Below are 18,537 nucleotides of genomic sequence, written 5' to 3'. Positions count from 1 at the left end.
TGCATCCTTGCTGAATAAAAGCATTAATTAAAAAAAAAAAAAAAAAAAAAAAATCTCATTGACACCAAACATTTGAAAGCATAATGTAAGTCATGTTTTTACTTCCAAACACACTATGAATGAGTTTGAATAACTAATTAAAACAATCAATTTAGAGGAGTGATTTGTTTGTATATCATATATCACTAAACATGATTGTTCAGGGCGCAATACTATTATTGAGAAGTAGAGGGTGCTGTATTCAAAGAAAATCTGTGCAAGGCAACTGTGCAACTACTTCCTCAAAGAACAACTCTTCTATCTAACATAACAATAATGACAATTAAATCAATTTCATATCATATAATTTGCTTATAAGTACTTATATCCATGAAATGGTATTCTTGATTATATATATTATATATATATATAAAACCAAAAATTACAGTAATGCATTTGCTATTGAACAAAGAGGGAGATATTTGTACATGGCGAAAATACTCAAGTAATGCAATTTTCATGATTGCAGCATTATAATATTTGTGGTTGAATGCATATTTATGAAGGTTGAAAAACAAGATCTAAACGCCTTATTCTTGGGTACGGCATGTGAATCTCAGTGTAGTGAGATAGTTAGAAACATGTTTTTATATAGTGGAACTGTGACCGAGCTGAGGAACAAAGGCAGTGTTGTGGCAATAGACAGGGCGGGGCTTCGACTAGGAGCAGGGGTCAGGGTCAGTGGAAGGGGCACAGATAAACATCCTCCTGTTGTTTGTTTTGGGAGGGATGGCCAGGATCACCATGGGTACTCTGTTTATCAGTGCACTGAGCTCAACCCTGAGGGGCCCCACGACCGCACCACCACAGGGGAGAGAGAGAGAGAGAGAGAGAGAAAGAGAGAAGGAAACGAAAAGAAAATAAAGAGACATGGGTGGTATATGCATGTATACAAGCAAACGGAGGTGGATTGAAGGAAAAAAGGACAAAAAACATGAAACGAGTAAACCTAACAGAGTAAAAGGGATAGATATGCATAAAAAGAGCAGCAAGCACACACAGAATTGATAGATTACAGCCGCATACAGCTCCTCCTCACAGATCTGCAAACAGCATAATAAAACGTGGAGGATGAGAGCTGTTGACTCACTTGAGGAATGACTGGAAGTCTCCGAACACTGCATCGCAGCCTGGCCACTTGCACACTCCGTGGCTATATAGAGGATGTGCGCTCTGAGAATGACTCTCCTGAGAACTGAAGCAAAAACAGACAATAAATACACAATCTGAAGCTTGTGTTCTGGGTACCTGTTGGGTATGTGTTACAGGTTAACAATACAGGTTTGCGCTGGATAATGTCACTGCCGTGCAGTATGTTTTTTTTTTTTTACATCAGTCCTTCAACATGGAAATGAGTATTTGCATTCATTTATATTGCCTACAGTTCATTCAAAGGTTTCATTTTTTGCAACAACTCAGAAACTGGAGTTTCTCAATGCGAGAGATGCTTCTCGGAGACGTGGTATGGAAAACAAAGCTGCAGCAAACTGCTAAAGAGACTGAAACTGATACTGCAGATTCATGCTCTCCGACGAGCGTCTTTCTCATGCGACAGGCTCGGTTTCAGTCTCGGTCTCAATACAAATATGATATTGTGAAGCATTCCGTTATGATGATGTTTGTATTGCAATGTATCAGTGAGGTGTTTGGTGAAGCCCAACCCTAATTAAGATCATTTGGAATATGATTTCAAATAGTATTTTCCCTGCAGAATTTACCAACTCCCAAACTATTATTATGATGCAGCTGCATTACTGTGATGTGATAAAAATGATATAAAAAACACAGTAAAAACATTAATATTGGGAAATCATTTTCAGCATCATCACTCCAGTCTTCAGTGTCACATGATCCTTCAGAAATCATTCTAATATGATGATTTGATGCTCAAGAAACATTTATGTTCTTGCTCAAGAGTGACATTCAGCAAATCTGCAAAGCTTATGAGCAGAAGAACACCATCTCCATGGTCAAACATAAGGTCTTGTTATGGGGGTGATTTGCTGTTTCAGGAAGTGGAAATCTTGAATATATGAAGGTCATCAGGAATTCTTTGAAGTATCAAGCCATTTTGGCAAAGATGGTAATGCCTTCAGTGCAGAGACTGAAGCTTGATGATCAATGGACTTTCCTGCAGGACAGCCGTCCCAAAGTATACATCCAAATCTACTTAAGTTTGGCTCAGGGATCAGTCGTAGAATGTTCTTTAGTGGCCTGTACAGTCTTCAGATTTAAGTCTCATTAAAAATATATGGTGGAATTTGTAGAAAGCAGTGGAAACCAAAGACTATCAGTGATCTGGAAGAGTTTTAAAGTGAGGAATGGGCCAGGAGTGCAGTAAAGAGGTGACAGAAGCTTCTTAGCACTTTCAGGCAGCGTTTATTGGAGGTTATAAAGAATAAAAGATTCTGCACAAAATTTGACTTTTGGGGGTTGAATTTTTTTTTTTTATACACGTATGTTTAGAGCCATTTTGATTTTTTTTCATTTTTTGATTTTTTTTTTATCAACTTTACATTCTCTGAATCACTCAAATGTGTATTAATGCACTTTGCATAATCGTTTACTGATGCCTTTGATGAATTGTTTTCATAAAATGTTGTTCTCAGCAGCAAAATGTCTTGCAGGTTAAGTGGGTTGAATAATTTTGATCGCAAATTCCATCATTATTACCCGTCATCTTAATTTTTATATTTTAATGAATATAAGGCGTTTAATAGATTATTTTTTCATAAACATTTAAATTTTTATTCACAAGCTTATATGATAAGCAAATGGGCCTAGGCTATGCATTTATTTATATTATGAAACGAAAGTTGAAAAAAAGACAGTGCATCACTTTTCAGTTTTCATCTTGAAAAGTTGTCGCGGATCGTGAGTGAATGCGATCATCTCTTCTTCGTTACTACTTTACAGAATTAAATAAACATGAATGAACATCAGAAAATATGCTGAAAGATACAGTAGCTTACCGAAATCTGTATCACATCTTAATCAGTTCAATCAGTGTTGGAAACAATGTCACGTAACATTATACCTCTGAAAAGCCATACGTTGACCATAAACTTTATAATCCGCAACAAAAAAAATAAATAAATAAACAAAAACTGGATTAGAAACTTAATTATGCAAGTATTATAACTTTATTATTATAAAATGGACTTAAATTGGGTGTTCGCCTGTGTGTAATTAAACACATTGTTTTCATTTTATTCTGGAGACTGAACTCACGCTCTGCAGACACACTGGAGCGCACTCGAATTACAATTACATTAGCCTCAGTGTAATCTGTCAAAATGACGGACGGCCTTCAGACTTTTCCGTCACTGCAAAAAAAACTCTGTCTTACATCAGGATTCTATGATGAACAAAAAGTTTGTAACATTATGAATGCATTTACTGTCACTTTTGATCAATTTCATGTGTCCTTACAGAAAAAAGTATTAGTTCCTTTCCAAAAAAAAAAAAAAAAATCTCTTACTGACTTCAAACTTTTGGACAATATTGTAGCACTGTAAAATAACTTTTAAAAGTAATGAGAATAATCAATGAGAAAAAGCAGTATTTAAGAATATGGGCAGAAAATGTGCTTAATTTCTAATGAAAGTATTTTTTAAATGGCCCTATAGATATGCTGTATTTTCTATATGCAAATTCGTATTTTGAGTTGAAATGTAACAGACAGGATTGCGTCTGATGTTTTCATGAAGCTCTATTCTTCAACTCAGCTCCAGCTGAGAAAGTAGCAAGACGTGTTTACGACTTTGTATCTAACAGTGGACTGTTTGAGAAAGCCATTTATTTTGAACTTTGAAAAATTCCAAGAATGCTTTATTTGTTTGGGATCAAGAGAGGTGGTGTCCTTTGACCATGACCCTCTCCTTTTCTCGCCTAAGAGAGCCCTGTGTGTCTCTGCCAACGGATTCCTTCCCTAACACCAAAAAAAGAGAGAAAGCGAGAGAAAGGCAGTCATCTTTTCTCATTCAGTGCTTGAACACAACCCCAACAAGGCAGATGACTCACACTTGACACATTAAAACAGACTTTGTTATTTCCATCCTTATAACACACTGAACAATCAAATAAGTCAGCAAGCAGACACAATAAAACAAACGCGTGCAATGAACTGTTTGTTCTTGCAAATGGGGCTCTGAAGATCCCAGCCCAATGTCAAACACTCGCCTCACAGGAATAAGCACTCGGGAGGGGACGATACAGTAGTATATGGATCAAGATGGAGTGGGACAGATTTTAAAGGATTGATTACATTTGATCCCTCACTCCATCAGCGTGAGAGTGTTTGCATGTCACTTTGCAAGCCAGAAGGAGAGATGGATAGACAATGCCCGCATGTTGCGGTCTTCTGGAAGGGGTGAAGGGTTTGTTCTCTGGTGCCAGTGGCTGCACTTAAGGTTTTAGTTGCAGGCGTCTCTCTGGCGGGCAAGAGTTTACATGACACATGAAACTGACCACACAGACCTTGAGCTCTCACCCTCCACCAATATCATGCAAACAATCACAGGCGGGCCATAAGAGGGCTCTGCTGACAGTACAGACCACATCAGTGCAACACTAAGACACAATGGCACCTACTGTAATCTGAGCGTGTATTGTTAACAGGCTAGCGTGGTGTAGCGGTTAAGACTCAGGGTTGGGGAACCAGAAGGTTGCTGGTTCTTGACCCCAACTGCTTGGGTAATGGGTTCTCGCAGATGCGGAAACGAGTTCAAACCAGTCAACAAACAGCAATACATAATATAGGCAATGTTCACACAGTCACAGTTTTTGGACTGACAAACAAGCACCTGGAATATATAGACGAACAGGTTTAGACCTCAGCAAACATAGATACAGAGGTGTTTTCATGACTGTATATGAAGAAAGGCCTGCAGGGCACATGTTGACATAGAATGATACCTTTCACACAGCCATGCAGATGAATGCTTCTTAAAACACCTGACAACAGTTGTCAACAGTTTCCTTCTAATACAACATATTAGGCAACATCCCAACTCAACTGGTTTGACTGGTCATCAAACATTAATGTTAAATTTAAGTGAGACAATACATAATGTCAGGGCTGCTACTATAATTACTTTTGTTGAATGAAATATAATTGCGATAAACAATATTATTGTATTTTTTTATAAAATAACTAGTCTATGACGGACAGATCATTAACAGCTGGTCTATGTGGTAATTACAGGACATCCAAGCGCTCGCCTATCATTCATCGACCTCAAATATGGCTTATCTGAAACATGTTAGTAGTAGCAACTTTGCATGGCTGCTCATTTTAACATTATCCTAGAAAAATGTGGGCTATTTAAGTGTCTGTGCGGAGTGTGAAAGCTGAATAGTAGCGCACTTACTGCATGACAGCTAACATGGAGGCGCCGGTGCGATCACTTGCACTAAAAATACACCTTTTTTGGTCATACAGATAAGAGTAATACATCTTTTTGAATCTGTGAAGAGTCTACTTCACAGATTCAGTTTAACATTTTAATTACATTAATTACGGTAAAAAATAACGTGTTAAAATTATTAACACATTTAACGAATTGGGTGAACCAATGATTCAATGGACCATTCATAAAGAGAAAAAAGAATCAGCCGTTTGAACGAATCGAATAAATGAATGAATGACTCAATGACTTAATCATTAAGACAGTTATCACCACCTACTGGCAGTTTTAGTTTCTTATTTAGAGTATAATGTCATTAAAAACAAAAACAAAACAAAAAATTTAAAGGTATAGTGAAAAAAAAAAAAAAAAAAAAAAAGAAAAGTCAGTCATCATTTACTGAACCTTATGGTCCAAAAGTTTGTGTATTAAATTTTATGTTGAATCAAATAAAATATGTCTTTCTAAAGTTACATTTTGTAATGTCTATTTGATGCTTTACACAACAATGATTTCAAATTATCTTTCAGGGGTAATTTCGCAGCCAAATTTGAGATTAATTAAATTGCCACATGTAGTTAAATAGATTACAATTTTGAATTGCTTGACAGCCCTAAAAATAACAAAAAAGTTTGGGGTTAGCAAGATATAATTTTTTTTTTTTTTTTTTTTTTGAGATTCTCTTAAGTCTACTTACTCACCAAGTATTATTTATCATCAAAAATACAGTAAAACAGTAATATTATTAAATTTTACTATTTTAAATATCTGTTTTCTATTTTAATATATTATAATATTCATGTAATGTCAAAGCTGAATTTTCACCATTAGTCCAGTCTTCAGTGTAACATGATCCTTCAGAAATCATTCTGATATACTATGAAATATCGGAGAAGACATGCTATGAAACATTTCTTTGAGAAAAAAAAAAAAAAAAAAAAAAAATTATATGTATATTATATTATATTATATTATATTATATTATATATATATATATAATATATATATATATATAATATATATATATATAATATATATATATATAATATATATATATATATATATATATATATATATATATATATATATATATATATATATATATATATATATATATATATATATATATATATATATATATATATATATATATATATATATAAAAATATGCTGGAAACAGTTATCAGTAATTATTTCTTATAAATAATCTCTTAAAATAATTTCTTATAAACAATCTTTCGTAGCATTATAAATCTATCTACTGTCGCTGAATATGTCCTTGCTGAATAAAATTATTTATTTATTTAAAAAAAACTTGATGGTGTGACCTAAAAAAAAAAAAAAAAAAAAAATATATATATATTTTTCTTTGTTTCTGATAATAGCAGCATTTTGGCTGTACCTTGAGGTAATTATAATGAGAAAACCATTGAAACAAAATGTCGTAAACAGGAAGAGCGCATCAACAACTGAAGTTACACATTCTGAAAAGAACGGTCAACTTGTGCATTTGTATCCTTTTGTGCAGATGTAAGTTGTAATATTATGTTCATGTTGTGTACATATCTGGTTAATCTCATACAGGATGTGCTTGGTAAGTTAATTAACCTGTGGGGTTACCATAGTGCTTCAGTTTACCGTTGTTCATTTACTCAAGAGTGTCAAGTGCAAATATTAACACAGTATTCTTAAGCACAACACACACAAGATCTCTAGCAAAATCTAAATAAATGGCACATGATTGTACGCAATAAAATAATGCATCAAGAAATAAAATGGTTGAATGATAAAGTACCTGTCTCTCCGGCTGGGTCGGTGCACATTGTGTCCGTTGGTGCTGGAGTGGTGGTTGAGGATCTGAGTTTTGGGAGGAGACGGGGATTTGTCTTCCCTACTCTTCTCCTCCTGCCGTGCATCTGCCGTCTCTTTCCAAAGCTGCTGAAGCTCGGCAGGAATCAGGCCTGTGAGTGAGACACTGCCTTTATTAGATCACTAGACAACTAACAAGACCTCTATATCTACAGTTCTGTCTATTCCTATCCATCCAACCACCCATGATTAGCATTAGCCTCTGAAAGCCACATGATTACTGGATTGCAAATAATTTGTCATTAAACCCACTTTGAACAATCAAACTATTTTTTTGTTTACGTTGTTTAATTATACACAAGATATTTAAAACACACACATACGTGAAGTTGCTGCCTATTTTGGCCACAATAGTCAGTAAAAAAAAAAAAAAAATGATGCTTAATTTCAGGTTTCTCTCCTCATTTAATAAAGGTTCAATAAAATAAAACAAAAAAGTAAAACAAACATGTCATTTACACACGCACAAAAAAAGATTTTACAATGCTGTTCAGTTTATTTAAAATCATTTTCATTTAACACCATTATATTAGGTTTCTCATTCAATCAACTGCACTGTGTTAAACTGACGTAAAACAGTTGAGTTTTGGCTCAACTCAACATTTTCATTTTGAAAGAACATGTTTCAATTAAGTATGCAAAAAATATCATTTGATGCTTGTTCAATTAACTTAAGTAAAACCTCTTCAACCTCTTTACTTAATCCATTTGAGTTGAGACTACATAAAGGCTAAAACTAGGAACAGGATTTCTCCTTCCCGTTATGCTTTGCACAGGAATGGATAGGAGGAGTACAGGTTGAAATGTTTTTTTTTTTTAATCGAGATGATAAAATTGGGAGACTTGTTAATGCTTAATGTTCTTTTATGACCTGCTAGCAACAATTAAAGTTGCTTTAACAACAAATAAAAACTATTTTGGGCATGCCATAGATGTAACAAAACTATCTTCTGGCTAACACCTAACAATTTACAGAGTAAAGATTTTGTAAAAGTTCTTGTTAGATTACATTTGTAGAATTTGTGAAAATTGTTCTCGCATTCACTAAATAAACTAATCAATTAAACTATATTATTTGTTTTAATTTTTGTTTGATATTAATTTTAGGATAACTGAACTTAATAGTTTTGAACGAAATTAATAATGCTAACCTGACAACTTTATGGCATCGAATTAACCTTATTTAATAAACTTAAGTTTACTTAACTAAATAATTTTAATTAAATCCAACGTCCAAAAAAGTTAAGTAAATCAAACCTATTTTTTTTTGAGTGTATAACAACAATCAAGGATCTATTGTGAGAAAACAACCCTGAAAAGTTTGGGGTTGATACGATTTTTCTCTTATGCCCACCATGGCTGCATTTATTTGACCAAAAATACAGTAAAAACAGGAATATTGTAAAATATTACATTATTACATTATATTTATTTTATAATAATGTATACTATTAATATTATTAATATTATATTTAATGTATTAAATATTATCATTATACTTTTTATATAATTTAAAATGTAATTCAATATTTCTGTGGAAACGTCATACATTATTTTCAGGATTCTTTCATGAATAGAATGTCACTCATGTCTCGTCAAAAAAAAAAAAAAAAAAGACCCTTGGCGATGCAACAAAGTTGAGTGGAATGAACGGCATGATCTGAACAGGAATGCCAACTAACAACAACAGTACAGTGACTTGGTGACTTCCTGAACCTTTAGGATGCGCTTTCTGATAACAGAGTTTCATGTCATGTGGCAGTGAGGTGTTGTTACCCTGAGGCAGTGCACTGGTGAGAGCTGACGGGACAGACAACAGGCCTTGTCTCTGCAGGTTGAGCAGGTGCTGCTGTTGAACGGAGAGTAACTGTTGCTGTATAGCCATCTGCTGGGCCATCATCTGCTGTTAGGATACAGAGATAGACACTTGACACTCACAGAACAGTCACTGCCGGTGTCTTCATTCATTCATAGTATCATCGCACAGCCGGCACTTTCACTCAAGTGAGCAAAGCCACCGACACCACAGCCGGTGTCTTCACTCGCTCACAGTACAGTCGCATAAAGCCGCCAAAAGACAGAAATGTGGCTAGTGAAAAGAAGGCTGTGTGGGAGTAATCTGGCAGTGATTGCTAAGGACAAGAGCAGTAAATGGTCTTGTTTTGTGGTGCTTTTACCTCTTTACTGGGTTTCCCAACATGCTGTTGCTGCAGGAGCTGCAGGTGGAGTTCCTCTTGCTGTTTCTTATAGAACTCCTGAAGCTGTTGCTGAGACACAGAGGGAGTACACAAAACAAGTCACATATCAATCCAATGTACTCACTAGTGAAAGAGTGAGTATTGACAAGGTCAAGTAATAATCTTCAATTTGGATATTTTGAGATGACCACATTGGCTCATGAGTCTGCTTGGCTGATGAACAGAAGTGCTAAGTCAATTTAACTTAGCTTTGCTTTGTCAGTGTTGCTTTGTTAGCATTATCTTTGTCAATGGATAATGTACATGTCCTGTTTTTAAATGGGGTGAATTCAGGTTGACTGGGACACTTTTTCCAATTCATCTCAAAGGCAAAAAGTGTCCCAATCACCCTGAATTCACCCTACGCAAGCAAACTGAGTAAATGTTTAGTAACAGCAGTTTTTAATAACATTGTGTACGTCACTGGCAGTAGGGATGCACTGATAAGATTTTATGGGGCCAATACCGATTTTAACAAATTATTGGCAGATTCCGATACCGATATTTGTCACTTGCTCTCTTTGAAATTTTGCCATTAAAATGGATAGTGTTTTGATCATGTTTTAAATCAGCAAAGTTCAAAAACACATACATTCATTTACACTAGCTAGTTTGCTGCATCAAATAATTTCTAATAAACATGAATTGGATCCATTTAACTTCCAATGGGGCTGACTTAAAAGTATTTAAATGTATTATTAATATTATTACTATTTTATTAAAACCATCTCTAACTTAAACTTTAATGTTAAAAAAAATAAATAAAAATCATCAAATTTAATATATCTTCTGTCATGTGGGGGAGGGGGGCATTTGAGATGGCTTGTACATGACACTGTTGAGATTTAAATCTCATTAAAAATATATGGTGGAATTTGTAGAAAGCAGTGGAAACCAAAGACTATCAGTGATCTGGAAGAGTTTTAAAGTGATGAATGGGCCAGGAGTGCAGTAAAGAGGTGACAGAAGCTTCTTAGCACTTTCAGGCAGCGTTTATTGGAGGTTATAAAGAATAAAAGATTCTGCACAAAATTTGACTTTTGGGGGTTGAATAATTTTGTACACATATGTTTAGAGCCAGTTTGATTTTTTCCATTTTTCATCAACTATACCTTCACTCAAATGTGTATTAATAAACATTGTATAATAGTTTACTGATGCAGCAGTAAATGTCTTGCAGGTTAAGGGGATTGAATCATTATGATTGCAACTGTATGTTGTGGAGACCAAAAGTCCACATGAAATAAATTTGTTACATTGTGGGGACAAAATTTGGTCTCCATGAGGAAAACAGCTTATAAATCACACTAAATTGTTGTTGTTGTTTTGAAAATGTAAAATTGCAGAATGTTTTCTTTAATGGTTAGGTTTAGGGGACTGAATGTAAAGTTTGTACACTGTAAAAATCATTATGTCTATGAAGAATCTTCATAAAACTTAAACTCAATGTGTGTGTGTGTGTACCTGCTGTAACATGAGGGCCTGTTGTTGCTGCAGTAACAGCTGGAGCTGCTGGGGGCTCAGGACCTGCTGCTGAAGGATCTGCTGCATCTGCTGAGGGGTGATGGCCTGAGGAGTGATCATCCCCACTGATACAGACACCTACACACACACACACACACACACACACCACCGTTTAATCATTTATCATACAGCAGTTGTGTATTAGGCTTACCATAATACCAAAAATGTAGTAGTCAATAGCAATACCAGTGACATTTCATGATTCTCACAATACCATAAAAAATATGCTACTTTATTGCATTTTAATGTAATTTATAACATTTATCAAAAAAAAAACCAACAACATTGCTTCAAAAAATGTTCCAATTAAACAGTCAGTAATAAAAAAGATCAAAGAAACAATTTGCAAAGACAAAGTAAATAGTGCCTGCAGATCTAACAGTATCAAATATTCAAATAAATAAAAATAAATAAATTAAAAAGTAATCAAATGTGGGAAAAAAAAAACAAATTAAATGATTGCCGCCAAAGTCTTATTAGCTTTACATTATAACTAATTCAGTGCTGTAAGAATTTGACTGAGAAGCAGGTCTATGATTAAAATGAGACATGCATTTTCTTCCCATTAGGATTAATGTTGTGTTGATACTTGTTTTTTTTTTATTTATCCAGCCAAGTGCAACGGTTGTCTATTTTTCTTCAGTATTCCCAGTAATTAGTATCAACAACATAAATCGGCAGTATCAGGTCTATTGGGCTGCATTTAAGCTATAAAACACAGATTCAATATTTATGTTTGTAACACTCATTTATATTCTTTTAAAACATACGACTGTTTTGACTAATACAAAGGCATTTTAACATTCATGCACATAGCCAGATCACCACAAGGCATGAGTGCACATGAGCAATTCCAGCGTTATGGACGTGATATTTGCAGTCAAAACTTGAAATATAAATTCTCAGAGAATGCACTTAATACCAACATATTGAACCATCTGTTTATATATTCATAGTCCCTTATTAAAAGGAGTCTATACAAGTGTTTTATTTTTTAGATAAAGGAAATATAGGTGAAATATAGGTATAGATAAAGGAAATAAGTCACCAAGTTTTAGATGTCAACATTTTTTTAGGAATTCTGTGAATTACACTGCGTGAACCAAAAGTAATACTGCCCACCGAATGAAAAAGGGTTGGCTCTCCACAGAACATAAAATATTTTATTTTATTTTTCGTGTTCGCATTTATGACGAAAAAAAACTTTACGGACGTGACCGCTCTGACACCGGCACCGAAGACTGCTTTAAAACTTTCACAGACACCTCAAGCAGGAATTTAAACCACCATATGTTGATATCTGGGATACCAGTATGGCAAGACTGAAGAAATAATCAACTTTATATCTTGAAGGTCTGTTGCAAACGGTTATGGATTATTTCTCATGTTGACAAGCGTGTGCGTTGTTCAATAATCCATTTAGAGACCATGATTTTCATTCAAACAGAACTGCTTGCTAAAATACATTAACAAATATTAAAATATTTATCATATAGCAGTTTAAAGTCACAGATTTCTCCCATATTCAGGTGAACCGATTGACAGTCACTCGCAATCATGTCAGTTTTATGTTTTGTGTCTAAATGACCGCACGGTTTTCGGCTAGTTTGCACAGTTTAAAGCAAAGTCTTGAGTCAAAATGATCACATTTTAGCTGACACTGAGGTGCTGCAGTAATCTCTCACAACATATTAAAGAGCGACATCTATCGTTTGAATTTTGTTATAAAATCAAAGTTGACACGTTTTTTCGGATTGAAACTAACAAAGCACAAAAATTATTGTGATTACTGGATATGTTCTGATATATACGGCAAGTCTGAAACAGATCACAGCAATATAAAGCATCAAAGTCATATGCATATGATTTACTACGAACGGTCACCATTATTATGGTTGTTCAGAGCAAAGTAGTGAGATGATTTGTTGATCCTAATAAGCATAAACATAATTTAGCTTTGCATATAAAGTTTCAAGTTATTTGCATTTTATAATTGTTATATGACAAACAATCTTTAAAACGTTACGGACGTGACAGCACTGAAGCGTCCTGACCTCTTAATTATAGCTCTTATAAATTCAACAGGGAGTGCTGTTATGTCAAAATGAGTGTGTTTATTTCTCAGGCATGCCTCCATCTTTCTGCACAATGCTTACTGTTAAAAAATACAGTTAAAAAAAGGGGGTCTTTGATCCCTTTTTTGAAAGCATGAAATATGGTTGGTAGAAAATTTAAGCATTGTTGCTTACCTCATATGTGTTGGATAAACAAGGCAATTTTCTTAAAATTTCTGTTAGAGCACATTAATACAGCATATTACAGAGCTAAATGGACAACTTAAAAAGGGTTTCGTTCTTTTGGTAAAAAACGGATGACCTTTGCATGGAATTGTCCCCATCCGGAAATATTCAGATAGCTTGTGGGTATTGAATTTGGATTCTGTAAAAAGACCATTTAGGCATCTTTACATCTTTTTTGACTTGGTACCAAAGTGACTTCAATTTTGGAATATATTTATTCAACTGATGCAATATGCTGCTAGCTAGAGACATATACTCCCACGGTACCCGGCGTGGGACAAGATTTGATAGACGAGTGCGGGTGGTAAGACACTCGTGTGTGTGTTTGTGTGTTTGTGTGTTTGTGTGTTTGTGTGTTTGTGTGTGTGTGTGTGTGTGTGTGTGTGTGTGTGTGTGGAATCATTTTATTCTCCTGCAACCCACAAAGTAGAATGACCTAAAATAAAATATCTGAAAATAAATGAATTAGTATTCATCTATTGCACAAAGGCAACAACAACAAATAAAATAAAAGCAATTTACAGGTGCAAGCAAAGGCGCTCTGGAGTGTTGAGCAATACAGCCAATCCCAAACATATCTGTTGATTTCTTGAATGCAATGGCCAATCAGATGCGTTAGATGTGTTAGAATCCCGTCACTGGTCAAAACGCCAGGGGCCGTATTCCCAAAACATTTTATCTTACCACTAAGAGTTCTCCTTAATAGCAGTAAAAGTTCTTAGCTAAGAGTTTTCTCTTAAAACCTATTCACAAAGCTGCTGAGACAAACTTTAACTAATGAATAGACTGAAGTCTATGGAGAATACACACAGTGATTGGCTGATGGGGGAGAAGTCAGCGATTTAATCATAGAAATATTGCAGAATGAGGTGTCATGTTTCCACATTAAAATAAAGGTTTTAAAATACAAATGTTGCATTATTCAAATAAATATTTTTTAATAAAAATGTTGCCATATTGTTGCCATAAAGGTTTTAAAATGTAGGCTAAGTGTCACTAATTAAACTTAGTATATACAGTTAATTGTCCACTTTGGCGTCTCATCGTAGATTCAAATCTATAAATCAAATTGTATTGCATTTATGAAGAAAAAGTTAAATCACCTAAGGCTCGATCGCTATTGCCTCAATGGTGTTCAGTGTCTTTGGGTGGATTAGGACTGTTTGTGATTTGGTCTTAGTGATTTAGGAGTCCTTGACTACTCCTAACAATTCACAGATTTAGGAGCTAGTTTTAGCGCTAAAATGCTTTGTGACTCCTAAAAATTAGGACTGACACGCCCATTATTTTTAAGAGTTTCTCCCAAATCTGCAAGTTAGGAGCTACTTTTGGACTTAAGATGTTTTGTGAACACGGCCCCAGAGTTTTTGAGCAGGGGCGTAAATATCATCTGACAGTAAGGGGGGGGACAATAAACAAACAAAAAAAAAAAAATCACCTCAAGAGCAATTTTTGAAGGGGACACAAATAATACCGGCAAAATTTTACTTATAAAAGGATATATGTAACACGGAAGAAAACCTTAATACTATTATTAGTGTAGCATGGAGACTGCCATTATGCTCAATGTTTTATCTTTGGTTCAATGAAAAAACTGACTAAATTGACCAAAATATTCTTCTTCAAAACCATTTATTTATTGGAATATGTTTGAAGTTGTTTACAACCAAGTCACCAAAATACGATGAATACACATTGAGCATAACCCAACACACAACTAAATATTAGCCTTATTACAGTTAACACTTATGCTTATCACAGTTGTTGTTGGTGGGGGTGACTTAGTATCCAACAAGCTATCGTAAACAAGCTAGCAAACAAGCTAGGTAACAATATAATCGCTAACATAAAAAAAAAGATAACTGGTGATTTTTTTTTTTCCCCTGAGTCTGCTATGACTAATTACTCAGATTTGTCAGTATTAAAGAGAAAATAATAACTTAATCCGATGTTTTTAAATAAAATAGCCTTCACAGCCGACTTACTGGAACTCCTCTCAACATCTGTCTGTAGAAGTGTTCTCTCTCTCGCCGGCGCCGCCGGGCTTGTACACACACGAGTGTAACGTGCGCAGTGGACCAAACCACTGTGAGGCAAGGAAGGAGTGACTCCAACTGTTTCTAAACTTAAAACGCCTGTTTGCATTTGTATTGCTTTACTACTTACACAATTATTTTAAGTATATATTTTAAGCATGGTTTTTAAATATATTTTTTTGGGGGGACAGCACTCAGATGGGGGGGGGGGTCCTTTTGTGAGATTGCGATTAACTAAAATAAGTAGCAACTTTGTGATTATGAAGGGCGCTTTCTGCCATGCCAAATCACGCATGCAGTAGCCTATGCTTGGTTTTCAGTTCAAGTGGTTTCTGAATGTAGATGCTTTAATAAAAAATTTATTGGGAGTGTTTAAGCTGGGCTTTTGCGGGCGGGAGTGGGACAAAACATGAATATTTTGGGTGGGAGCGGGAGAAGGTAACATTTATGCGGGAGCACAAGTTTTTACTTCTAGCAACATATTTGTTTGACGGACAGTACGTTGAGCCTTAGGATGGCAAGAAGACATTTATTAGCCTAGTTGAGAATGATTTTATCACATTAAACAAAACATCTGCACACATACAAAAAAAAGCAAATCACAAACTCCAAGAACAAAGGACTTTCCACAAACCCAATTTCAATTCTCTTCCCCAAGGATAGTAAACACTTTGAAAACAAGTGAGCAGCTAAAAAGAGATACAAGAGTAAGACTATGCCAGACCTCTCTGTATGTTTTATTGTTTAGACATTCAAGGAATAGTTTCCAAGTCCTCTGGGCCTCAACGGTCAACATCAACAAGACCACGTAAACAAATACACAAACAATTTTGAAAATAACAAAGCTTACAGTCCTCAATAAAATGCAAGGACAAACCCCTGTACCGATAATTGGAAAAAAAAAAAAAAAACATCTCTTACAAGCATTCATTTCAGTTATCTCAGTTTAATTTGCCCATAAACTGAAGCAAACAACCAGTCAAGATTAAAAAGATAAATACATTATTCATTTGTTGACAGCAGCTCAAACACTGACATTAAAAATGCTACCAACGAAAACAGAAAAACAAAAATACCCACAACAGAGGAGTGTTTTCAATGTAAATGCACTGGATTCACAATGAGTTAGTCCATGCATCACTTGGCCTCTAGCAATTACCACATCTCAAGCCAAGCACGCTCGCGCACACACACACACACACTCTCGCTGCTTTTAAGATGTTTACAATAAACATAAACAGAATAATTAAAGTCACATTTACGGATTCGTATAAATAATACATACTGGGGTACACAGCAACTGTAAAAACAAAACTCGAGATTGCATTTTAATTAAGTCTGTGAAACACAAACAAACACAAATTTCCAGTAAAGAAGTCTGTGTTCAGTCTCATATAAACATACCGCTGGACTGAGATACTGCAACTATGGGAGAACAATAACAGCTGACTGTTGTACTCACAAGTCTTTCCCATACAGTGTGTGTGTGTGTGTGTGTGTGTGTGTGTGTGTGTGTGTGTGTGTGTGTGTGTGTGTGTGTGTGTGTGTGTGTGTGTGTGTGTGTGTGTGTGTGTGTGTGTGTGTGTGTGTGTGTGTGTGTGTCATGATCAGCCCTTCTACATGAAAAATCCTGAAAATTGAAGATAGTTCCTCCAAAAATGTAACACTGACTATACTTATATGACTTTCTCTTCGATGGAACACAAAACAAGATATTTAGCAGAATGTTCATGCTGCTCTTTTCCAACTTCTTGTTTCACGTCTGATCACAAGACCTTTTGTCTTATTATAATATATTACATTGATGTCAAACCTGGCTCAACACATCTTCACATGTCACAGCGAATGGGAATTGTAAGAAATTTGGATTTTGGTTCCATGACGTCATTAAGGATTAGGGCTAGGATAAAACTATTGATTTCTCAATTTTAATCGATTCTCATTTTGAAGAACCAATATCAATTGTTAAATCCCAAGAATCAATCTTTCAATGCCGTTTTCAGCTGATGAATGAACAGAACTTAAACTGTAACAATGTCTCCAATCCAATAAATCACTATAAGCTTTGTGCTTTGCTACTTCTGATATGAAAAAGTCTTAGTATTTAATGTACGAATTTCATAATAAAATTGTTTTGGCACTCTTTAATGTGACGTGACCGATTGCTTTGCCGCCTCAGTTCGACAGCACGCAGTTCACTGATCATCTCTTCCGCTTTACTACAAGATACAGCACGGAATAAATATGAATGAACATCAGAAGGTATGTTGAAAGATACAGTACAGTATAACTTACTGAAACTATAATGTCTCATGCAATCGCTTAGTGTTTCAAGAGAGGATACGCCTGTAAACAATGTCACTTAATGTTTCAGTTACCTCAGGAAAGCCATTCAAAATTCAGTCAGCTAGAAAAATTAGAAACTCTAGAGGAGCATTATGTATTTTTACTTAACACGTTCTTCAATGTTAAATGTATTTTTGAATAAATCCATCCATCCTGTCCATTTTATGACAGTCAACATTTAAATATTTATATTTTAAAAAAAGTTAATAATTTATTAAATATTATAAAATGTGCAATGTGTGTCAATGCCCAGCCCTAATTATTATAAAAATTTCAAAAACATAGAATTTATTTTTTAAATATTTTCTCTGCAAAAGTACTAGAATATGTAGCAGTCAGTTAGCAAATTCTAAGATGATTTCAGATTTCAGAAATAAATTAAATGCAATACTTTTAGATGTTTACAAACGCAGCACAGGGTGGCATAAAATGTAACAAATATTGATCTAAAAAGTATTATATTTATAAAAACTAAATATTTTTGTAGTATATTTTTAGTATATAAACATTTTTTTTAAATAAAATGTTTTAGAATGCATCTTTAACAACGTGTCTCATGAAATACACAACACACAGTAGGCCCCGTCAATTCTTGATTCGGTTAGAGTCGGACATGACTGAAATTAATGACTTGCGGTTCAGTAAGCAAGTCAGATTAATTCCGTAGCTGCTACAACTGATTCATGAGTGCTTTCCTAGTTGACTGTTGTTGTTGCATGCAACTGAAACGTTTATTTTTGTTGTTTATTGTTATTGTAATATTTCATATTGCAAGTTC

General features: G+C 34.7%; 1 protein-coding gene across 5 annotated transcripts in view; it reads right to left on the bottom strand.

Moving 5' to 3' along the window:
- The window catches only part of foxp1a (forkhead box P1a), a 52,087-nt gene that overhangs the window by 11,318 nt on the left and 22,232 nt on the right, over positions 1–18,537 (bottom strand). For 4 of the 5 annotated variants that reach the window (XM_067372042.1, XM_067372043.1, XM_067372044.1 and 1 more), the window contains 5 exons: positions 11,018–11,155; positions 9,494–9,583; positions 9,093–9,219; positions 7,243–7,408; positions 1,130–1,234 (listed from right to left, as the gene is read on the bottom strand). In XM_067372042.1, coding sequence (XP_067228143.1) covers positions 1,130–1,234; positions 7,243–7,408; positions 9,093–9,219; positions 9,494–9,583; positions 11,018–11,155 — 626 coding nt within the window. The remainder of the gene's footprint in view (positions 1–1,129; positions 1,235–7,242; positions 7,409–9,092; positions 9,220–9,493; positions 9,584–11,017; positions 11,156–18,537) is intronic. The other variant, XM_067372041.1, reaches the window with a different exon arrangement.

Source organism: Chanodichthys erythropterus, chromosome 20 (genome assembly GCF_024489055.1).
Source record: "Chanodichthys erythropterus isolate Z2021 chromosome 20, ASM2448905v1, whole genome shotgun sequence".
Taxonomy (NCBI): domain Eukaryota; kingdom Metazoa; phylum Chordata; class Actinopteri; order Cypriniformes; family Xenocyprididae; genus Chanodichthys; species Chanodichthys erythropterus.
Note: the sequence above shows the minus strand (reverse complement) of the source record. Positions and strands in the feature narration are given on the sequence as shown.